The following is a 23,385-nucleotide window of genomic DNA, read 5'->3' on the forward strand; positions in this document are numbered from 1 at the left end:
CAGGGAAAAATATGAAAATGTAATGGCTGGTTGAAAGTACCTGAGAGCAGCACATCATTCAATGGGTAGAGTGTCCAAGAGCTAGATCACGATGTTGCCATGACATCCACATATCTGCCCTTCTTTCGTCCTTTGAGGGTACCTCCCTTCCTGGTCTGTGGGGCCGCGAGCAAATCGTCAATGGAGCTTGCATGACTCAATGCAGTACCAGGTCTGGAAGATGGATTAGTAGGTGGGGTACCGCCAGAGACTGAACGCCCACCTGGGCTGCTGGAGAAAGGCATTCCTAGTGAAGACGGCGGAGGGGCTGAACCATACGGTGAATTGGGGCCCTGAGCAGATAGTCCTCTGGCAAGTGGAATAGGGAGTGCATCGGGCGCGCTCGCTACGGACGCTGAGGTCGGTGGTCGGTGCTCAGCGCTGGCAGACCGGCTGCCGGGTGCTGAGCCCCTGGGGGGAGGAGGCAAGGCCGTAGTAGATGCCGTAGCACTGTTGGGGTCCTTTTTGTTAACCCATCGCTTAAGGTCTTCGTCAAAGTAAAAGGAACTTTGTTCTCCTAACTTGGCGCGAATAGGGCCACCGGAAGAGCTTGGATCTCGTTTTCCAAACCAGCCAGTAAACCAACCCTTCTTTGCATCCGGAGGTGGTCGTTTGGCTATAGGAAGAATTAGTTACGGTGTATCTGGATAGTGCTGGGCAAAGCTTACCATCTTCTTCTGCTGCCTTCCTGACGAGCTCCGCTGCTTCTCTATCCCTCCGCCCTCTGTCTGTTTCCACCCCGTTTGTCTCTCCTTTGCCAATGTAATCATCCCCATCATCATTGTCCATAAAACTCTTACCCTTGGGGTTCTTCTCCTCGGCGATCTCACTGTCAGGGGATTCCGGCTCATCGGCAGGTGGTTCGTAAGACGGTGGCTCGTAAGATGGTGGTTGATAGCCTCCATCTGATGGAGGTTCATATCCTCCTTGGGAGCCTTGAGAAGGTGGGGAATACATATGGTCATTTTGTTGAGGAGCCGGCTGGAACGAGTTAGGACCGGGGGCAGACACGCCTAGGCCAGAAACTTGTTCTGAGGTAGTGCTTGGGGCCAAAGATGAGTTTGCCTCCTCAACTGGGGCCAGGGGAGAATGTGCAGGTAATGGTGCAGAATGCGTTGCGGCTTGAGGGGCCAAAACTGCTGGGGAATAAGGATTGCTAGCATTGATCGGGTTGTAGCTACCCTCCAAGCTGGCCGAAGGATCTTGCGAATGGCGCCTTTGAGAGTATGCTCGAGCCGCTGGGCCGCGCGAGGGAGAACGTTGTGAATCTAGGGAGCGACGGCCACGAAGCTGATCGGGAGATGAGAAAGATGCATATTGATTACTGGGTGCATACCGAGAGTTCGAGGTTGGGATGGGCACTGGCTGTTGTTGATGCGAGGGGAAATATGAACCGAATGATTCGGGTCCCCCAGGTGAATGGTTAACTGGGGGTGTGCCAACAATATTCGCAAAGGGGCCTTGCTCATCGTGAGCCTTGGAGGGATCAGATGAGGCAGGACTAGCATCGTCACCAGCTACAAAGCTGTTGAATTTTGCCCACATTGAGCCAGACACCTTCTCCATACTGGGCTTCGACATCCAAGAAGAAGCCGCATCACCAGGTGATTGCCGGAGACGGTTTGAAAGCTCTTCCAATTCCATGAAGAACCGCTGATTATAGTGCGGTGAGAGTTTAGTTGCTGCTTTCAGCAATGCACCAATTGCTTCACAATATTGCTGGGCTTCGGTCTTGTGGCCAGTTTCAGCAAGAGTCATTGCGTGTTGTAATTTGAAAGCCTGAAGGTGAGGTAGAACATGCAACGGTGTCGCTGTCAGGACAGATGTCGCGAATTCATATACTTCGGTAAGTAAACAGCAAGTAGGGTCGGTCATAAAGGTGAATGGGTATCGTTTATGGTCGGCTCCAATGAGGACAATATAAGCATTCGGGTCCTCGACATTCCCGAAGATGGGATTTGTATTCGATCTGGCAACCAAGAAACAAATGTGTGCTGCTTCAATCCTCCCATAAGACGAAAGCAATTTGCCTAAGGCCAATATAGCCTGATCATCCTGGGCGCTGCGGTTGCTCAGAATCAAACTCAAGGTTTCTTGCCATTTATTAAGTCCGTCTAGTGCATTTCCTGTTGGTCCTTGACCTGTGCGCATATTCACCATTTGCAACCCTGCTCGCGCAGACAGAGGGACTAGTTCGTCGGCACTCTCTTCAAAATTACCAGCCAACACTTCGTAAAGAGCCGCAAGCGATTGGGTATTTTCACCAACAGATCGTACTTCCCGACGAATGAACTCCTGAACAACCTGCTTCCAGACCGATGGGTTCAGTGTTGAAGATAGTAGCATTGCATGGCCCCACAGCCGATGATCAACAGCATCCCACACAGCCTTCTCACGCTCACCGAGGAGAAGGTTATGTTGAATAGCATTAAGACTGACATTCGCCGGTTCTTCTTTACCGTAGAGTGCATTGGTTGAGCCTATGGTGAGTGCTATTTGATCGTCTTGCTGTGTGACAGGCGATAGAATACCACGTAGACTTTTCTCTGCCTCTGGTGCTCCTCGAAGGATGCCATCATGTTCAACCAACGTCCTAAGGACCTTCCAAAGCATAATTTTCTCTACTTTGGATTGGTACTCGCCTTGGGTAAGGTGGGCGAGGCCCTGCGGTTCCTCATGCTCGAAGCTGGATATCATGTTTGATAACCAGGTAATGACCTCCTTCTTTTTAGACTTGGACTTTAGCGGGCCAGGGAATTTAGCGGGCATTAGCGACCCGGGGATGGCCTCATTGACCGAACGCAATTTGACTTCTCCGGGGACAGGTTTCATACGAGGGGTAAGTTGGCCGGTTGAATACATAGGAACACGCTTTGGAAAGGATGTAATTAAAGATCCACCGAAACCAAACTTAATGATAGGAGCACCTTTCCAACGTTCCAATTCGTCAAGGCTGTGATTATCTACTGGAGGAATGAAATCGGCTATAGGCGTGGAATGTGAGTCAGCGGTCATGGCACGGGTAAGTGGGACATGGGCGCCAGGAACGGGTGCACTGGGAGCATGAGCGGACGCAGGCCTTGGAGCATTGTCCTGTAGTACAGAGGTATGTCCTTGACTGCAAATTCGCCTCCCAGGAGATTGGGTTTGCGACCTACGGGGCGGCGACATCCTTACGGGAGCAGAAGGTGGTGGCATATTATATTGGGTAGAAGGACCAACGCTTGCCATGGGGGCATAATTCCTTGGGCCGAAGTCGTTATGGGCAATTGGGGGTGACAAATGCTGCGCTGACTCTTGGTTACCAAAGTTGTTCTCACGGGGAGTCTCTGGGTGGGCCTGAGGTCTGACATGACTTGAATCATGTTGCGCCAGCGGGCTTGACGTTCTCGGCTGAAACGGGAGAGTGATCCCTGCGTGATTGGGCATATATGAGTGGTTAGGAGCACTGCTAGAAAGAGGAGCAGGTGAGTAACGACCAGAGGATGCGGGCTTCCCAATAGGTCTAGGGGAATATTGAGTTGATGGCTTGGTTGCACCTGGTCCGGTAGGGGTCGGGACGTTTGCGTAGGGGTCCATTCTTGCAGGGGGTTGTAATTGAAACTGGCCGTGAGGTTGAAGTTCACTATGCTGCTGGGAGGGAGGTGTCATCATCTGCGGGTTTGGAGCTACCTGTTGGCCGGTTTCTGTAGGCTGAGGAGCGTATCTTCCTCTTGTGGATGGCCTTGACCGCGAAGTTGTTGGAAGCTCTTCGAAAAAGTTGCTAGGAGCAGCAGGACGCTGAGCCTGAGGTTGAGTGGGAGGTGCATAAGGATTGTTTGCCGCTGGTGGATGTGCAATTGGTGGGGGTGCTGTGCTATAGGGACTGGAAGGCCGAGAGCTGGTCGTGGCTTGGAATGGCTGGCTCATATTAGATACGGATCGCGGGGCAACTCGACGTTTTGGTTGTAAATCATCAGGTAGATCATAGGGAGATTTGTATCCGGCCTTTGGCTGATTTGAAAAGCTTTCCGCAGTTCCACTCACTGGGCTAATGGGTTGCACATGCTCCCCATAGATAGCAGGAGCTATGCCCTCCATCATGGACGAAGATGATGGCTGGTGAGGAGCGTAGGGGTTAATAGATGCCAGTGCGGGCGGAGCTTGAGGCAAATACGCTGATTGGGAGGGGGGATAATGTTGTGACGGGGCTGGTGGTTTTTCATTCTGGATAGGCTGGGACGCATTATCATTATCGAGTAGGTCGTCGTCGAGGAGCCCATCATCAAGTAAGTCATCATCCAGTGCTGCTTTCCATCGCTCTGCTAGTTCATTTTCATCCAAATTTTCGGTGGGGACGGTATCATCCTTTGATGTAGTAGCTTCATCAGGCTCTCCAGAGCTGGGGAACTGCTGGCCGGAGGTAAGATGAGGCTCAATGGGAGAGTCATCACCCAAGAAGGCATCATCTAATTTTAGTGAGTCCAGCACTTGTGATGTCTGTTTTCGGTGCAGCGAAGGTGGTTCATCCGACAGCTTTTCCGCAGTGGCCAAATTAGAGCTGAAAAACCCAGCTTCCTCAGTTGCCATATCCTCACCGAATACAGAATCGAGGGTGTTTTGTGGCCTAGACTCGGTTACTGGCTCGCCATAGTTCTGGTCACCGTTATCAACAAGTGGCAGCCCTTCCTCAAATCTCGACTCCGCAAATTCGGGAGGAATGTATATTGGCTTGGTCTGAGTGCTAACTTGGTTGAAAAAGTCTTCCCCTTCGACCTCGCCATCTTGAGCCGCATCATTCCAGGGTAACGAGACATGGCCATTCTCAGAATCAATCATTAGGTCCGTAGGTGGACGAGCATAAGGAGTGTGGCTGTTTTTGTCTTCTTGTGATTCACTTGCATTGCCAGGGTCGGATGCAGAAGTTGTGTGCTGGGACGGTTCATCTGCCGAGCCGAAGGCAGGGAATGAATTGGTCCTTGAAACAATATCATTGCGGGCAAGTAGATCGGCGGCTGTAGGCGTTGGGAGCGAGCTAGGTTGTTCCTCTTCGGGCTCTGTTGCTGACTGTTTCTCAGCCTGGTCCGACTCAGTATTAGCTAGAGCAACCTCCTCCGTTGCCGGAAGGGTTTCCAAGGTATCTGGCTGGGAAATCTGCGGAGTTGTTTGTTCCGAGACAGCTGTAGTGGCATCCACGTTCACAGGAGGGTCTTCTGGGGCATCTGCTTTGGATGTCTGCGGAGTGGCTGACTCCAAGAGGGTCAAGAATTCGGAATGGTTAGAGTTGGTAGCGGCATCACCAAGGGTAGAAACACCTGTCGGAAGCTCAACGCATGTCTCCGTATCCTGTGTCGCGCCTTGAGACTCGGCGGGTTGGTTACTGCCGGGTGCATCCGAATCGTCCGGGTATTTAGATTGGATGGTTTCCTTTAGAGCGGAGGATTCCTGTGAATCTGCGTGGGTAGCAGCAACGCCTGGCTCAGCAGGTTGCTTAAGAGATGGGTCGTCCGACATGTTTATGGATCAACCTATCCAGTGAGCCGTCAGAATCGCGTTCTGTTCGTTCGAAAGGGGACGCCATCTTACTTACTGTTGTTAAATGAAGTAGAAACAAGAAAGGAAAAACAGCACCAAAACTCGAAACAAACAACGCTGGATTCAAATGCATATGCCAACCATGGCGGCCAGGACTCAGTCCTAAGAATGAAAACGCTTCTAGGAACAGAAGAGAAGTTAATGTTGATAATGAGATTCTTTTGTCAACGTTGAAAAAAGCCCAAAAAACTTGCCAGATTTCCTTTTTCGGGCTTCTTGCTGACACGCGCAACGGCAAAAAATCGGGCCGTTTCTCCAAATTTGGTCTAGCCTTAGAAAAGGAGAAATATTACTCCGGATGCTACGCTAACCCATAAATGGTTAGTGTTGTTGTTGAAAGAGTAAAAAATAAACACGACACCGGTGTGATTCGAACACACGCTCCCGAAGGAATTTGCTGCTCTCCATACAAAGACGGGCTACGTGAAAAACGTAACTTTCGAGGCAAACGCGTTAACCACTCCGCCACAGTGCCTTTCTAGTGGAGCAAAGCGCCTATGGATGTAAATGAAAGATGTCTCTTCCTTATTTGGTCATCTATTCTCACTTCAGCTGCCTTTTCCCCCTGTACTTTGTTTATCTCAAATATGTCAGAATATTAGTGGCAGAAGGATCCAGCCTTCAAACAGGGTCTTTCAAAAGGGCAGCGAGGATGCATACTGCTCAAGGCCGCCGACGACGGCAGTCGAAGCCGCTAGGATGCCGCTGTATGCGTTACCAGTAAACTGTAGAATTATAACTGCAATCTACATCCACTCTACATCAACAACATACAAGAATATACCAAGATCATCCATACTTATAGTAAACTTAATTGATTCAATATCGACGGGCAGGAGAATAGGTCTAGGGCTAGATCTCTAAACCAGCTCTTCCTCACTTGGCTATATATCTTTACTCTAGGTTCTGGACAGCTTCTCTTCGGATGAAAACATGTTTGATTTTGTCTATTGATATGTGATATTTCAAGAGCTGGCTAAGCTGTATTAATCACGTGATGATAACAAAAATCATCAAAAAAAGCGACACCGACGCGATTCGAACGCGCGACCCCTAAGGGATAAGATTTCAAATCTTACGCATTAACCACTCTGCCACGGTGCCTCGGCAACCAGGTCGTCCCTATATAGCTATAAGAGCCTAGACCCAACTTGTGATAGCTTCACTTGTGCAATGAACACTAATCCTGCATAAATTTGTCTGATGGCACGCCAAACCGGATAGGACAATATGATTTCATATCCTGCTAAATGGCGCTTGTAGGCTGAGGTATACAAGGTGTAGTAAGTTGATCATGGTGTTGGTGAAGTTTAAAGGAGGGCGCTGCCTGGATATCAGAACAGTATAGGCAAGATTAGTCACGTGACCATGCGCCACATTTATGTGGTAGATAATCACGTGAGTCGCAGCCACGTTTGTTGAAGAAATGACGAAAGTACCGAAAAAGGGAAAAAAGAGCCAGCATAGCATTTATTGTTGATGCCTGCAGAGAGACAACTGACGGCGCAGACAGAACCACGGCGCTCTCCATAGTCCCACTCGCTTCTCAGCTTTTATACAGAGCAGTCCTCTGCTCCTGACGTTCAGTTTTTGTTTTGGGCAGCCTGCTCGCTGGTTCCTAGGGGTTGTTGATGGCTGGAAGCGCCATAACTTGGATAATCCTAAGGATGCCATCGAGATAGAAGCTCCGGACGCTGTCTTACGGCCCTTCTCTCTCCTTTTTTCTTTCTTTCTGATATCTTCTTTATCGTTTTAATCCCTTCCACCGTGGACTTCCATCACGATGCCTACACATTCTTACACCACACAGCCCGATCGACGGTCCATAAGTTCCTTGGATGACGACGACGACTTGGAGCTTGAGGAGCTAGGGGTACAGTCAAGTCCGAGATTTGGTGATAATGACAGGTCCCGGAGGCCTTCGGATGGCTCGCGGTGGTATAGCCCTGCGGTTTCCCTGAAAAAATTACGGCATAAAGCGCAAAAACGACCATGGGAACGGGATACTAGACAACGTGGAGAAGAAGATGACTTGGGCGGACTGCTTTACGACCAGGAGCACGAAGAGGCTCGTTTCTCTCGAGGAACTACAAGCTCTGCGGACGATGATGCACCCCTCCTTACAGACGGGCAGCGGAGGCCCCAGTCACGACAGTCGTCTGGTCATGTTAACTCGGGTTTGCGATCTAGGCTTGGGCTTCCAATCTTTAACAATAGTGATGGGATTTTCGATCGCCTGAAGCTTCCCAGATCTGACAAGGCTGCCAACAAGGTACCTCCTCGCGAAATATTCGTTGGCCAGACGCAAAAGTCACGATATCCGCCTAACATCGTGTCGAACGCCAAATATACCCCGTGGAGCTTCCTTCCACGTACTCTATACAATGAGTTTTCTTTTTTCTTCAACATCTATTTTCTCCTCGTGGCTTTGTCTCAGACCATCCCGATTTTACGTATTGGTTATATCTCATCCTATATTGCGCCGCTTTCCTTCGTTGTATTCATTTCTCTTAGCAAGGAGGCACTGGATGATATTTCTCGTCGCCGAAGGGACGCGGAAGCAAACTCCGAGGAATATAACGTAATATCCTTCGAGCGCTCCTCATTACGATCCTCCGGCCTTATCTCGTCCAAAAGCCAAACCCCTGGCTGGCCTGAGCCGGTGGAAACAACAAAAAGGTCCCGGGACCTCAAAGTTGGTGATATTTTGAAAATTGGGAAGGACAGACGCCTTCCGGCAGATGTCATTATATTAAAGTCCTTGCCTACTGAACCCCAGGGGCAGGACCTAGCATCAACCCCTCGGGGTGATGCTAATGGACAAGGAAATGATACTCCAGGGGCCAATAAAGATAATAATATATACGCGTCTTTTGATGCAGCTGGCTCTGCCGAGACTTTTATTCGAACCGACCAACTGGACGGTGAAACAGACTGGAAGCTACGACTTGCGTCTCCGCTCACACAGAGCCTCCCACTAGCTGAGCTCAATAGAATACGCATCACTGCCAGCACTCCAGCTAAAAATGTTAATGAGTTTGTTGGGAAAATCGAACTCTCACAGCTCCCATCAGAGCTCTATGATCCAGCAACTGAAGGGAGTGGAAAACAGGATGAGCAACCCCAGTCTGCTCCACTCAGTATTGATAACGCCGCTTGGGCAAACACTGTCCTTGCCTCTAATACGCTCACTTATGCCGCTGTCATTTATACTGGATCTCAGACAAGGTCTGCCTTGTCGACTTCTGCATCTCGTTCAAAGGTCGGGTTATTGGAACATGAAATAAATAGTCTAACAAAGATTCTGTGTGCTCTCACCTTAACCTTATCGATTACTCTGGTCGCTTTGGAAAAATTTGAACCAACAGATGATAAGAAGTGGTATATTGCCATTATGATCTACCTTATCCTTTTCTCCACCATCATCCCAATGAGTCTACGAGTAAATCTTGACATGGCCAAATCTGTTTATGGGAGATTTATCGAGAGAGACAAGGGGATACCCGGAACCATCGTACGAACGAGCACAATTCCAGAAGATCTTGGAAGAATTGAGTACCTGCTTTCTGATAAGACGGGTACTTTGACTCAGAATGGTAAGCTTCCAAGTATCAGGCAACTTCTTATCAATAACTAACATCGAACTAGAGATGGAACTTAAAAAAATTCATGTCGGTACAGTGTCATATGCCAACGAAGCAATGGAGGAGGTTGCATCCTTTGTTCGCCAGGGATTCTCAGCATCTGGGTCAACCGGTGTAACTGACTTGCTACCATTTAATAACTCCTCTACGCAGCCAAGTTCAGGACCAGCAACGAGAACGAGACGCGAAATCAGCTCCCGAGTTAGAGATTTAATACTAGCCCTTGCACTGTGCCATAACGTTACGCCAACTAAAGAGGAAGAAAACGGCGAGATAATGACAACCTACCAAGCTTCTTCTCCAGACGAGATCGCGATTGTTAAATATACGGAGGAGGTTGGGCTCAAACTGTCTCATCGGGATAGGCAATCTATTATTCTCAGCGTGGGGGACTCTAGTGCAATTACAATCAAAGCTAAAATCCTGGATGTCTTTCCATTTACATCTGAGAGTAAAAGAATGGGGATTATAGTTCAATTTTCATCAGACCAACATCAAGGTTGCCCACCACAACTCCAAAACGAGATCTGGTTCTTCCAGAAAGGCGCTGATACAGTGATGTCCGCTATCGTTTCAGCAAATGACTGGCTTGATGAAGAGACAGCAAACATGGCACGGGAAGGCTTACGGACATTGGTGGTAGGAAGAAAGAAGCTTTCCTCCGAACATTACAGTGAATTTTCCAAGAGTTATAAGGAAGCTTCCATGTCTCTCAATGATAGGGACAGTCTAATGGCTATTGTAGCTCGGGAGTACCTCGAGCAAGATCTCGAGCTGTTAGGTGTTACTGGAGTTGAGGACAAACTACAGAAGGATGTGAAGCCCTCTCTTGAGCTGCTTAGGAACGCCGGAATCAAGATCTGGATGCTTACAGGGGACAAGGTTGAAACAGCACGGTGTGTTGCTGTGTCTTCAAAACTCGTCTCTCGAGGTCAAGTAATCAATACAGTCACAAAACTGAAGGATATGGACGCAGCAAATGATGCCTTGGATTTCCTCCGCAACAAGACCGAGTCGTGTCTACTGATCGACGGGGAATCCCTTGCTTTGATGCTTTCTCAATTTCGAGTACCATTTATAACCCTCGCGGTACGTCTTCCAGCTGTCATTGCCTGCCGCTGTTCTCCAATGCAGAAGGCTGAAATAGCGACTCTGATTCGGCAACATACCAAGAAACGTATATGCTGCATAGGGGATGGCGGGAATGATGTTTCTATGATTCAGGCTGCGGATGTTGGAATTGGAATTGTTGGGAAAGAAGGACGACAGGCTTCCCTTGCTGCTGATTTCAGTATCACACACTTTCACCATCTCACGAAGCTCCTGTTCTGGCATGGCCGTAACTCTTACAAGAGGTCTGCTAAATTAGCCCAGTTTGTTATGCATCGTGGCCTGATAATCAGTGCATGTCAGACCATGTTTAGCATTGCAAGTCACTTTGACCCAAAAGGATTGTTCATAAACTGGCTTCTTGTGGGATATGCAACCATCTATACCAACGCCCCTGTCTTTTCCCTTGTCCTTGACCGTGATGTCGATGAAGGCCTAGCAAACCTTTACCCGGAGCTATACAAGGAGCTGAAATCCGGAAAGAGCCTCAGTTACAGGTCCTTCTTCACCTGGGTTCTCGTCTCCGTATACCAGGGTGCCGTAATAGAAGGCCTTGCACAGATTCTCGTCGGCGAAATCGCCGGCCCCCGACTCGTCAGTGTCTCGTTCACTTCCTTGGTTCTGAATGAACTTATCATGGTTGCTGTTTCTATCACCACATGGCATCCTGTCATGATAATGTGCATTGTTGGCACCGCCATAGTCTACGGTGCTTCCGTTCCTTTCCTTGGTGATTACTATGATCTTGCATATGTTGTTACATGGGGATGGGCATGGAAAGTGTCCGTTATCTGTGCCGTTTCGCTTATACCAGTCTGGGCCGTAAAACTGATCAGCCGTACTTGGAGCCCACCAAGCTATCGCAAAGTACGGGGCTGAGCATTCCTTCATAATCTTATATTTTACCCAGCATTTATTCCGTCAGCTACGATTCTTCCCCTTTATCTTTTCGTGGTTTGATACTTTTTAGATACACTTTTTTTTTTACCGCGGTTATGATTTTTGGGCCGGCATTCTTATATACTACCTTGTTGTGACTTGGATGGTGGTGTTTTGGTGTATTTATACCCAGCATGGGTGTTCATATTATAAGTTTGTACTTGGATTTATTTTATTTGCACGGTCAGGTTAGACTGCCTTGAAAAGGCGCATAGACTTACTTGAAATTGATATCTCTATGTTTTCTTTGGTGTTGGAAATTCAAGTCACTACCATGCACTCTTATTGTCTATAAGGAGCATAGGGCCAGCCACAGAGAGAATACCATGAACAGGCACTATTCACAGTGGATAGTATTAAATACTCGTATTTTGATATATACAGAGGCTCTGAGGACGATAGATAGAAGAGAAAGGCCAAGCTAGGGGAATAGGGGAAATAAAGCTCCATCAAGAGAGGAGAGAAATGGGAATAATAGTGTATGATGCCAACCAAAAACGCCAGGGCTCGTTTGAGAAAACAATTCAACATGTCTGAGCCATTATGCACTCTCTATCTCCCACTTGCCTCTGAGGCACTGCTAGGTCATCGATAGCCACCACGCGGTGCTGCATGCCTAGAGTACCCTGCTCCATCACTCGAGGTGGAATCAAACGAGTTGCTAGACCCGAAAGATGGCGGTTTGCTACCTCCATGCAACCGCGCACGAAGTCTGTCCTGCGCCGAAGCTCCAGATAACGTTCGATCTATTTCTGGCCGTGATATCTGCGCGCCGGAGGTTTGGTATGACCCAGCACGCTGGCTGGGGAGCGGTCTCGCGCCACCCGTAGATTGAGAGCGGCCTGCAGCATGTGGTGAAGGGTCGCGGTCGTACCCTCCACCCTGGCCCCTTAAGCCGGCCGCGGTAGGACGATGGGGTAGATGGTTTGGAGCGGGTTTAAGGGACGATGGCAGCGAATTTTGTTGGCCCGCCAGGCTATTCTGGCTTCGACCGGCACGAAGGCTCCCTGTAGATTGCTGCGGTGCTTGCGACCGCCCTGAATCGTCCCATAGGTCTCCTAGGCCGCCTCGACCGCCAGGCTGAGACGGCGTGCCTCCGTAGCCTTGGAAGGATGCCTGAGAAGTTGCAATGACTGGAGTGTTGGATCCCGCTTTCTTGTCTGGAGGTAACCAAGGGGGCAGCCTGCGGCCCTTCTCGTTGTAGTATGCTCGCAAAACATTGGAGATATGTGAGAGATCCTCGTTTTCAGGGTCGTCGGTCTCATCTGAGGATATGACACGGCGAAGAGAGGTGAAGCGAGTGCTGAGGTTAGATATCGATGTTATAGATGAGAAGTAGGACGTCATGGTGAGAGTTGACACCGCAGGGGATTGATTGGGCCGTACGGGTGCGTGAGCGGCGGGCTTAGAGGAGCCGCGGCAGTCTGATTCGAAGAAGACAACTTGAGAGACAAGGTATTAGGGAATTCAGAGAGGAGCAGCTTAAATATATAACCCCATTCCTGCGGTTCCCGTTAAGTGTTTTAGTATGAAACGTCGGAGTGGGAAGAAAAAGGCGAAAGTCTCCAAACCACGAAAAGATTCCATATTTTATCCCCATGTCACATGTCCAGGTTTATCACTTTATGATTAGGAGTACTATTGCAACAGTTTGGTAGAATTGTTTAACAAAGATATTCAATCTTCTATGCAATGAAGTCGGTCAATTGACACTGTAAAATCAACAGTCCTGTACATGAGATATCATGGAGACAACCATTCGCCCAAGTAGATCCCAAAACTCCATGCGAATATAACGACCCTGAGGAAATGAACAAGGAGAAACAAACACTTTTTTTGCTCTGGCTTATCGTAAGAATACTCATGCAAAGAGAGATTCTCTGGCCGGTCCTTCTGTCTCGTATTCGATCTCGACGTGCGCCCCCTTCTTCCGTGGCCGAGACGGCGCTGCAGGCCGTTTCCTCTTGGGTGCAGGCGCGGGCTTCTTCTGGACTTCCTCGTCGCTGGCGCTGCTATCATCTTCTTCGTCTTCATCATCGTCGTCCTCATCCTCGTCAATCCCATCACTGCCTGCATCGTCACTCTCGTCACCGAGCCAGTCCTCCAGATCCTCCATGTCTTCGTCTTCGTCAACGTCACTAACATACTCGACTTCCCCGACACCTTCCTCTTCCTCTTCCAGCTCTTCTTCGATTCCCTCGTCGAGGTCCTCGTCTCGTTCACCTTCTCCTTGCCTCTCCAGTCCCCTGAGAACCTTCTTCCATATGTTCTCTTGCACGTTCAGAGGCTGTTCGCCGTATGCCCCGCTTCTCAATCGCTCGATAAGCTCCCTTTCAATTGCCCGCTCGAGTTTTGCAGCAGCCTCCGCCTTTCGTTCTCTTGTCTCTTCTCGCCTCCTTATCTTGGGAGCAAGTTTCGGGACTAGCTTTTCACCCAGGCGCTCCTCCTCTTTCGCAAGTTTTCTCATCCGTATATTAACTTGAGTGAGCCGAGTAAGGCGCTGCTTGCACTTGTGAATCAAAAATTTCGGCCAATATATGAGGCGTTCGTCCAGTTGTCCAAGAGCTTTCGCATAATTCGAAGACAGCCGTATCTTCTCCCACCACTTATTAGGCATATGGGAACGTTCTGCCGTTTTCATGTAAAGGTACATGGCACCGGTGCTGGGGTCTGATCGGACAGTCGCATACCGCGAGTTTGCCAGAGGGCAGGACTGGCGATTGCAGAATCCAGTAACATTGTATTCATTGCGACAGAAATTCTGGCCCTTATCGGTTCTATATTCCCAAGTCAGAAAAAATTCATAAAAGCAAAGACTAATGAATATAGACTCACTTAAGCTTGTAAGAGCAAAACTGTTGGTTAATGACCTGCCAGACTATTTCATCCGAAGACATCTTGACGAACTAAAAGCTCAGGAACGGCCCTGAGTCGGTGTTATAAAGCAGATGAACTTCGAAGCTCTTGATTTCGTTCAAAGAAAAAAAATATTTTTACCTTTTTTTAAGCTTCTGTGTTTAATCACGTGATACAACCTATCAAAACAGCTGGAAAAAAAGCTCAAAAAACAGAAACATCAAATTTAGTAAATAAGCTCATATTTTTGATAAAAGAGCAAAGAATCTATCTTGATGTTGGTAGAGATATCAAAATGAAGATAGAGCTCTAGGCTATACCCAAATTGTTGCTTGTGGATGCGTGCTTCCCTCCGAGAAATCCCTAGTATTGTAATAGATATTATTCTATACAATGCTGGGACTTTCCATTAAGTGAGGGTTAAAAGACTTACAGGCTGCAGTGAGCCCTTAAGCCAGTGAATACTTTCACTTCTCTCTATTCCTATCTCTTTGCCTTTGCCTTTACCTCTTGAGAACTTGCTGTTTATTTTTTTTGAAGAGCAAGACATTATCTAGTTGTTGAGCAGACGCGCCATTCTCTTTCTATTGAATAGCTTTGTTCTTCACTACAACTAGAGATATCCGGAACCTACCACTTCTTGCTGCTGTAGAGCGTGAACACAACTTCATCTCTATAGCTATTTAGCTCTGGGTCTCATTATACTATCCCTTTACCGGATAGGTACTCTCTATGGCTATTTGATAGAAGAGATGGACCAAGCCAACAGAGGAGTCCACTGCAAGCGGTGTAATATTAGCTTCTCCTTGGATAAATATTACCGCTCGCATGTTGGATACTCTATCAAGCACAATGTCTGTCATCTGTGTGTGGACCATCAGGACTTTGAGACCTTTACCAGCCTACAGCGCCATCTGGAAGAAGCCCATCTTTATTGTGAGCCCTGCCACTGGTTCGCCCCTTCAGCCATTGGGCTACGCCAGCATAATACCTGTAAACACTACCTATGTGTTGCATGTGGTGACTACTTTCCAAACGCCCATGAGTTGAATGGGGTATGTTGTATCTCTTAGGGAAATCTATCTTCAATGGCCACCCCGGATGGAAACTAACGCGTTGGTATTTACTCTATAGCATGCATTCAAACATAGGCCCCGCGGAGTTTCTTGCTACTGTTGTTCCCAGGACTTTTCGACCCTCTCTGCGATGTTTAATCACCTGGAATCTGGAAACTGCCCTTCTGGAGTAGGACATGATGATATCCTACAGCTTGCAGCGAACTTTGTTCAGTCGTTACCCAATGGAAAAGGGTATATATTCTTCTGCCCTGGATGCCAGAAACCTTTTCGACGGATGTGTGATCTTCTGCAGCACTCGGAGACCAGTTCTTGCAACGAAGGCTACTGGAAGAAATCAGGCTATATCGGGTCTCTAGTCACGTATATCGCGACCTGCATCTCGGAACTTATCCCCAGGCCAGAGGAATATGGCGATAATGACAAAGCTGTGCCAGACGAAGATACCGAAGAAACTCCCCGCCCAGTGTTCAACATCCCAAAAATCGTGATCACCGAGCCAACATGAGACCTTTTAACCTTTATCATATTTACAGCTTTTCCAGATCAGCGGTCGGGTTCTAGGCGAGGGAATACGATGGGCCCTTTTGGCCTGATAGCGTAGGACTTCTGGACGTCCACGTTCTTGAGATTCACGAACCTTGTCCCTTTTTCATCGATAATCGAATTCTCACTGATAGCTTGTCATAGAATTACATGACCTATTTGTTAGCATAGAGGAGCGTGATGGCTTGACATTTCTTGCTCTATAGAAATAATAAATGCTTTGTGTATACTGTCGATTGCCCGTTTAAAAACTGATTCTGAGAAAGTTAGGTATCTTGATGAACAAAGCGACTATCAACTAATCTAGAGATTGTTAACGATAGTCAACGAGTACTCTGCTCTCTCTTTTAAGGGCTCGAAAATATCATCACGGTTGAGGAAAAAAAAGAAAGGAGAAAAGATGCCGCGGCTGTTAGTCCGCCTGTGCGATGGAGATGCCGAGGTCGCGCACGCAGTTTCGGTTCAAATCTTCAACATCTCCAGCTTCTAAGCAACGAACGATGGAGCCGGCCTCGTCTTCGTGGCTCCAGTCAGTTTACAGGAGGCGGAAGCGGAGTGATTTATACTCTTCCGGCTAATATCCCCCTAAGCCTCCCCTGGCGGCCTTTATAATCCTCCATCCTCTGGGCTACAGGAGACCCGACAGTACGCCACGAAACATTTCCCCTGGAAGGTCGCTGGGAGAGATCTCTCCTTTCTCTTTCGTATCTGCCAGCATTCACAGTCCCACGATCAAGATGTCGTACCCAACAGACGAGGTAACCGTCACCTACCAAGACCGTGTAGCCATCATCACTCTGAACCGGCCGTCGAAGCTCAATGCCTTGACCGCCGCACACTACTATCTTCTTGGCCAGAAGATGCGAGAAGTTGCGGAGAGAGACGACATATATATCACAGTCCTGACTGGGGCCGGCAGGTTCTTCTCGGCGTAAGTGAAGCATTCTTGCTAGTGAAGCGAGTTGAGTGACTGACAAGTCCTATCCACCGCTAGTGGTGCAGATGTTGTTCGAAGTGCACCCGAGACAGGTGAAAACATAGACGGACGTCGAGATATCGTTCAAGGATTCGTCGCTAATAACATCGACCTTACCCATACCTTCTATACACACCCCAAGATCCTGGTTGTTGCTCTTAATGGGCCCGCCGTCGGCTTTTCCGCTGCACTCACTGCTTTCGGAGATTTTATCTACGCAACCCCTCATGCCTATATCCTCACGCCCTTTTCGTCTATCGGCCTAGTTACAGAGGGAGGTTCCAGCCACGCGTTTGTCAAGCGGATGGGCATCTCGAAGGCCAAAGAAGCTCTTATCATGAGCAAACGTATCCCATCGGAGGATCTCTTGCAAACCGGATTCGTAAATAAGATCTTCACTCCATCAAGTGGGAAGGAGGATGATTCAGATGCCTTCCTTAAGATGGTCCTACACGAAATCGATATGACTCTGGGCACCCATCTGAACCAGGACAGTATGTTGAAGATCAAGGCTTTGATCGGCGCGCCAGATCGAGATATATTGGACAAACAAAATGTCCGCGAAGTGTTTGGGGGACTAGAGCGTTTTGTGTCTGGCATCCCTCAAGCCGAGTTTATGAAACTTGCTTCTGGCCAGAAGCGACATAAGCTATAGATTGTGCACTGATTTGGGCGGCAACCTGGCATTCTATTACATATATATATATACATTTCTCTTTTATTACTTAGAGGCCTACTTACGAATTGATGTACATAAACTAGCTAGTTTGGCATTCTAAACTATGACCGTACATACAATTTTTTTTTTTTTTTTTTAGTTATCGTCACTGTCATCTGCACCTGTATCCGGCCGTATTCTTCCCTCCATTATATCCCTCCACTGGGTAAGAAACTCACTCATGCCTCCAGGGCCACTTTTAGAGGCATCTACTACATCCTTTGGAAGTTTGTGTGCTGAGAAGGGAGCAGCGTTCATGTTCGTACCCGCTGGATTCCCTCCAGAGAGCAGGAGGAACAGTGGCAACTCGGATACCTCCTCAATATCTGAATCCTCCTTGTCATCCTCGTCAGCTTGTATTGGATGTGTCTCCGCGGCAGAGGATAAGCTTTGATCACCAATACTTAGTCTAACAACCTGTTCTTCGACACCGTTAGTTTGGCCATTGATACTCTGTTCTACCTCCTGGCCAATCTTAAGTATCTGCTGCCATGAAAAAAGGAGGGGATCGGTCTTTGGGGCAAAAGGGTTGATATCAATTAACCAGACCCGATTGTGTGGCGGAGGAACGTAAATATCGAATACAAAATCTGGATCGGGAAATGTATCCCGAAGCTTCTCGTCGAAAAAAGACTGGATCACCCTTAATAAATCATTCCGCATACCGGATAAAAAGTCATAGTATGTCAGATCCCTTTGGCAAAGGCAAATAAGCTGTCGGTGGCGCACAAAGCATCGAAACTCAAGCGAGGTATTGACATTAAAATATTTTCGTAGCACAAGGTGATATGGAATAGGCGGTTGATCCGATGGCATATTTTGCTCTTGTCCTGGCTCGGGGACACAGTCATCAAAGGCATGGTCAAGGTCATGGTTCATGAAGTTGCTGCTCTTGAGCAGCAAGTACACATCATTAGCCGTCCTGCATTGCATATCATTCGTCGCAAGTATCCATTTTGCATCCCTTGGTGCACTCCAATTCAGCTTTGGTGATACCTGTCCGCCCAGCTCCCTGATTTTGGCTATCACCTCGGCATGTACCTCTGGCCATTCTTGTGATGGGTCATAGGTACGATCCTCATCATCAGACTCCTCTTTATCCGAGTTGCTACCACCATTCGACATGGACAGTGTCCAGCTATCATCATCGGATACCTCCAGACTGATCTCGTCTGGAGGAAGAACAATCCCATCTGCACGGATATAGTTTATGAATGATTCTGTGAGTGGAATAAGGCGTGCTTTGGGGGATAGAGATCGGTAACTGTAGTTTGCTGGTTAGTTTTATCCTGCATCAGCCTCTAACAATAAGTATATTGCTTACAGTGAATACCAGGAGTGGTATGAGCAATTAAGGATATGCGATCTAGTTATTGGAGGGAAAGCCACTGGATTTTGTGATCGGGGAGGAGTTTGCTCGGGAGGGACAGCCATATTTTGAATCTATCAGCAGGAAATAGATATCCTGTTACTGCTTTTTCGCAACCAACTGCAGAATGTAGAAAGATGATCGATATAATAAGGCGTTCAATCGTATATTAATATAATGATAATAATAATGACACTCCTATGACGCATAAAGTAGAAGAGCCTCCGATTGGTCGCTTGGCGCTTATATACATATCACGTGACCATTAAGTTCGTCTAAAATGTTATCAAGTTGACAGCGATGAAGCAACCTTGGAGAAAAGCTCAGCCTGGAAAATCAGGCCAATCTTGACGATGGCGGCAGAAACTCCAGATGCATTGACTCTCAATTCGTGGGAAGAGGCGTTCAAGTACCCTATTCCGACGGTACGGCGCCTACAACAGGAACTTCACAGAGATGCCGAGAGCAACAGGGACAAGCTGAGGTCGCTTGTTGGGTAGGTCTGAGGCCTGCGGAGCAAAGATATTGCTATTGAATATACGACGAGAAAGGTTGCTAATGTATGGCTGCATGGAAAGTATCAAATATCGGGACCTTCTTGGAACCGCAGAGACCATCGTGGACATGAACACGCATATACAGCAAGTTGAGTCTACATTATCTAGTATTGGAAAACGATGCAATCCTCGAGCCATTGCGAAAAGGGCTGAGTGTACCTTTGATTTGAAAGATGATTCCAAAATCAGTGAGGAAATGAGGATCGATTCTACCTTGACTACGTGCAACAGGCTAACATTCAAATAGGTGGTGATGAACGACAACTCAAGGCCCACCTATGTCTCCTCCGAAGCTGCACCAACTTAGCCATAAAAATAATTCGAAAACGCGGCTCCATAGTACTCACTGCGAAGCTACTGGTGATTTTGAGACTTCTCCTAAAAGCACTTTCGCAGCATGAAAAAGTCCCCCCTTTTGTGGATAGTTTGAAGAAGAATTTAGTTTCTCTCCGGGCAACATTGCTGAACCGAGTGAAACTACGTCTGGCTGCTGTTAACACTACCACGGATAGGCTTGTGCACGCATTGTCTGCGTTCTGCCTGGCCACTAGTTCTTCCTCTAGCGACGCCATACGACATTTCTGTGATGTGCGAAAGAATGCAATTGGCCAGAAAATAATACAAAATACACAAAAAGACGGCATTCTTCTTGCTCTAAAGTTGTACTTGCAAACTTTACGGCAGGCTGACCATCTGCTTGCCGGCCCCCTAGCGGCTGCGTTGGAGAAGCTGACTTCTCAGCCTCTCCTTGCAGACCCTGAAATCTTCTGTCTGGGTGAACTCAACATAGATGTCTTAAAACCCTGGTTATTGGCAGACATTCAGCATTTTACTCCATGGATCAAGTATAACAAAATACCCAAGTCAGAAAGAGATATACAGCTAAAGCCTTGGTCTAAAGACACATTTAAAATATTTTCATCACAAGCGAAGCTGAAGTTGGAGGGGTTTCATGACTTCGAAGAGCTTTTGAGTTTACGAAAGCAGCTATTGGAGTCGTGGTTGCTGGTTCAGTCTTCAACCCCAACCCATTCAAATCTAGAAATATTCGAAGGGTTACAGGACATCATAAACCACCAACTAATATTGACCCTCCAAGGCCAATCCGAAGGGCTAGCTACTTTGGGAAATGAAATCACGTCTGTTATAAATAATCTTTCAACGGATAATGATAAGGACAGATCTTTACTGTGGGATCCAAAGCTTACGTCGCTTGATTTCTCTGAGGGCGCCTCAAACTTCAAGGGTGAGATTGTAAACAGAACCCTAGGTAGAGGAACTGATGTTCTGCGGTTGTTGGACTTATACCAAACTTGGCTCCAAACTGTCGAAACTAGGGCCGCCTTAATTCACGGGATGAAAAGTGATAACTGGGAGGATATTGTTGAAGATGACAGTGACGAGGATATCATTGACCATATAAATGGATGTTTGAAGGAGGATAATCCCGCTATTCTTGAAGAAGAGCATCGCAAAGCTTTGATGAAAGGATTTGAGAAACTTCAAGCTACTCTAACTGGAGTACTGAACGAATTTTCCGAAGAAAAGAAAGCTTTACAGGCCGTCTTTCTACTCCGAATGATCCGTGAAATTCGAAACAAAATCCCAAACAAACTCCTAGATGGAGGACAACAGCATTTTGCCCAGAAAATAATACCGGGATTGCACAATATCATTGCAATAGATACGATAGCCAAACTATCCGTACATATAGAAAAGCTGAAGCCTTGCAAGAGCTCTCTAAGGTGCCCCGGCAGGACTCTGTGGGAAGGGAAACCAGAGCTGCCAGTTCAGCCGTCTCCGGCGGGATTTAAACTGTTACGCAGGCTTGAGCTTACAATGGATAACCTAGGACCGGATTTATGGAATCCTAGTGCTCTGTTTGCCTTGAAAGTGGAATTTAAGAAATCACTTGACACGCTTCTCGACGCCGGCCCCAAGCGAGAAACAGCTAACGCAAAGACTGAGGCTTCGGAGAATGGGGTGAAGGATGAAGAGCAGGACCAAAGTGCTACAAACCCATCTATCGAACGGGACTGTAAAATACAATATCTGTTCGACCTCATGTATTTGGGTAACACAATGGTACCAAAAACTGCATCAGGGGGAAAAGGGAGCTCTGTTTGTTCGGTACACTTGTCCAGTCTTTTGGATGATTTGAAGCTGGAGGATGAAAGTTTGGAAACCCTCAGGAAACGGTCACTTGCATATTGGGAGCGGACGCAGCTTCTCTTCGGATTGCTGGGATGTCGATGAAAAGATATATAGAATAATTTAATACAATCAATCAGCCAACACTTTGTAGAAATATGGAGGTCGAGTTCCCCGGCACTAGCCACGTGACCGGGCTTTTCCCGGGCTTAAAACTACTTCAATATCGGCACTTTTTAGTAACATCTTCAAGTTATCGTTCCGTCAACCAATGTTCCCTCCACCACAGCTTCAAAATGGCGCATCAACGACTCCCTTTTCTCTATCCAAACCTCCTGCGGTCCGTACGAGCTTGCGAGCCGACCACCTACCGATCTATACGTTGCCCGTCACAGCGAACGCATTCCGCGGGGCTACATTCAAGCCGTCCATGTGAACAAGACACACGCTTTCAAAAACGTTATGGGCCGGCTGTAGAACCGCGATTGCGTCCTTCCGAAGTCCCTGGCGATAGCGTGGAATCAAGTTCTAGCCAGGGCTCAAAGGAAGAGACGGACCAGAGGGTAGCAAAGGGCGATAAATTGACCAATGACACATCCAAGACGCCCCCTAAACGAAGCGCGTCTGACACAGGAGCTCAGTTGTCGGACAAGGCCCATTCCAAAGATACGGCAACCGGAACAGCTTCGGAAAAAAGCCTTGGAGGGAATGCTGAACATAGCGAACCTCCTGGCTTAATTGAGATTGGGTCCGTTGGCGATGCCCCTTCTCAGGGTGATTTGGGCTCAGTATACAAACTATCAAGACCAGAGCCCCAGAAGGATATAGAGCACTCTCAATCAAACGCCATAGAGCCCTATATTCATGGTCATAAGCACAAGCCTCCGCCTCCGAACCCGTACGTCCATCATTTTGACACTTACACCCTCGTGAGAGACTTGAGTAAGAGTGGCTTCACGGAGCAGCAATCCATATCCATAGCCAAGTCAATCCACGGCTTACTGGCAGTAAATCTCGAGACGACCCGCGCCAGGCTAATATCAAAGTCCGACTTTGAAAACGAGAATTACCTTTTCCGAGCAGCATGCTCTGAACTGCAGACCTCCATTCAAGCATCCCGGAATGCCGAGATACAATCCCAACGCACCCGGCGTGCTCTAATACAGCATGAATTAGATATTCTGACCCAACGCATGACGCAGGACCTTGCCGGTTTGAAGGATGACTTGAAAGAGATGTTCAACAACCAAAAAATTTCTACTAGGGAGCTACAGCGGTCAATTGACACGGCAATTCAAGAGTTAAACTATCAGATTACGGTGTCTCTCAACAGTGACGGGAAGAGTGAAGTAGAGGGACTTAGATGGGTGCTCACACGGAGAGCTGTTATTGCAGTTGCCACCAGCGCAAGTGAGAAATCCCCTGTAACCCCGTTTCTATGCTCTCAATTCTATCATTCATTTTTTATTGTTATGAAGACGTAGCTAACAACTTCCTCCAGGTATGATTATTCTTGCTTTAAGATACCAGTCTTATAAAGTTCAGCAGCATGAAGCTGCTAAGAAAGCTGCCAAGAAAGCTGCTGCTGAATCTGAAGAAGTTGCCATTGGTGATATCGTCCAAGTTACGAAACAATAATTTTAGAATCTATCAAGTTCCTATGGAGTTTTGCCCTCTATATTATCTATATTAATACACGTTGAGGTTTTGGATTATTAAAGAACGGTAGTGTTCACTTGAGGAACATAAACCATGTCCGAGTATTTTTACTGTCCCAGCTCCGCTATGTGTGCAGCAATAGGCAACTCTACAATTGTTGTAAAAAATAGA

General features: G+C 47.6%; 8 protein-coding genes and 2 non-coding genes across 10 annotated transcripts; 4 read left to right on the forward strand and 6 right to left on the reverse strand.

Annotated features, from left to right (window-relative positions):
* Positions 1–86: 86 nt before the first annotated feature.
* On the reverse strand, positions 87–5,532 carry MCYG_03120 (COPII coat assembly protein SEC16; the record flags this gene model as incomplete). The annotated part of the gene is made up of 3 exons (XM_002847568.1): positions 87–655; positions 708–3,132; positions 3,217–5,532. The coding sequence occupies 3 exons, from the start codon at positions 5,530–5,532 to the stop codon at positions 87–89; spliced, it is 5,310 nt and encodes a 1,769-aa protein (XP_002847614.1).
* A 436-nt stretch (positions 5,533–5,968) lies between these two features.
* Positions 5,969–6,088, reverse strand: MCYG_10533. The gene has a single exon. It is a non-coding gene; the product is annotated as a tRNA-Ser (tRNA).
* A 548-nt stretch (positions 6,089–6,636) lies between these two features.
* Positions 6,637–6,717, reverse strand: MCYG_10534. Its single transcript has one exon. It is a non-coding gene; the product is annotated as a tRNA-Ser (tRNA).
* A 679-nt stretch (positions 6,718–7,396) lies between these two features.
* Positions 7,397–11,246, forward strand: MCYG_03121 (phospholipid-transporting ATPase 1; the record flags this gene model as incomplete). Its single annotated transcript, XM_002847569.1, has 2 exons — positions 7,397–9,209; positions 9,262–11,246. 2 exons carry the CDS (start codon positions 7,397–7,399, stop codon positions 11,244–11,246), a joined length of 3,798 nt encoding a protein of 1,265 aa, XP_002847615.1.
* Positions 11,247–11,891: 645 nt separating this feature from the next.
* On the reverse strand, positions 11,892–12,653 carry MCYG_03122 (conserved hypothetical protein; the record flags this gene model as incomplete). The annotated part of the gene is made up of 1 exon (XM_002847570.1): positions 11,892–12,653. The coding sequence occupies one exon, from the start codon at positions 12,651–12,653 to the stop codon at positions 11,892–11,894; it is 762 nt and encodes a 253-aa protein (XP_002847616.1).
* A 514-nt stretch (positions 12,654–13,167) lies between these two features.
* On the reverse strand, positions 13,168–14,203 carry MCYG_03123 (66S preribosome component MAK16; the record flags this gene model as incomplete). The annotated part of the gene is made up of 2 exons (XM_002847571.1): positions 13,168–14,083; positions 14,142–14,203. The coding sequence occupies 2 exons, from the start codon at positions 14,201–14,203 to the stop codon at positions 13,168–13,170; spliced, it is 978 nt and encodes a 325-aa protein (XP_002847617.1).
* A 711-nt stretch (positions 14,204–14,914) lies between these two features.
* Positions 14,915–15,746, forward strand: MCYG_03124 (conserved hypothetical protein; the record flags this gene model as incomplete). Its single annotated transcript, XM_002847572.1, has 2 exons — positions 14,915–15,217; positions 15,297–15,746. The coding sequence occupies 2 exons, from the start codon at positions 14,915–14,917 to the stop codon at positions 15,744–15,746; spliced, it is 753 nt and encodes a 250-aa protein (XP_002847618.1).
* Positions 15,747–16,521: 775 nt separating this feature from the next.
* On the forward strand, positions 16,522–17,415 carry MCYG_03125 (3,2-trans-enoyl-CoA isomerase,Delta(2)-enoyl-CoA isomerase; the record flags this gene model as incomplete). Its single annotated transcript, XM_002847573.1, has 2 exons — positions 16,522–16,715; positions 16,779–17,415. 2 exons carry the CDS (start codon positions 16,522–16,524, stop codon positions 17,413–17,415), a joined length of 831 nt encoding a protein of 276 aa, XP_002847619.1.
* Positions 17,416–17,574: 159 nt separating this feature from the next.
* On the reverse strand, positions 17,575–18,912 carry MCYG_03126 (cell division cycle protein 123; the record flags this gene model as incomplete). The annotated part of the gene is made up of 2 exons (XM_002847574.1): positions 17,575–18,742; positions 18,803–18,912. The coding sequence occupies 2 exons, from the start codon at positions 18,910–18,912 to the stop codon at positions 17,575–17,577; spliced, it is 1,278 nt and encodes a 425-aa protein (XP_002847620.1).
* Positions 18,913–19,200: 288 nt separating this feature from the next.
* MCYG_03127 (conserved hypothetical protein) lies at positions 19,201–23,193 on the forward strand (the record flags this gene model as incomplete). Its single annotated transcript, XM_002847575.1, has 5 exons — positions 19,201–19,343; positions 19,426–19,592; positions 19,652–21,525; positions 21,696–22,965; positions 23,057–23,193. 5 exons carry the CDS (start codon positions 19,201–19,203, stop codon positions 23,191–23,193), a joined length of 3,591 nt encoding a protein of 1,196 aa, XP_002847621.1.
* Positions 23,194–23,385: the final 192 nt, after the last annotated feature.

The sequence above is a fragment of the Microsporum canis genome, genomic scaffold, assembly GCF_000151145.1.
Source record: "Microsporum canis CBS 113480 supercont1.3 genomic scaffold, whole genome shotgun sequence".
NCBI lineage: Eukaryota > Fungi > Ascomycota > Eurotiomycetes > Onygenales > Arthrodermataceae > Microsporum > Microsporum canis.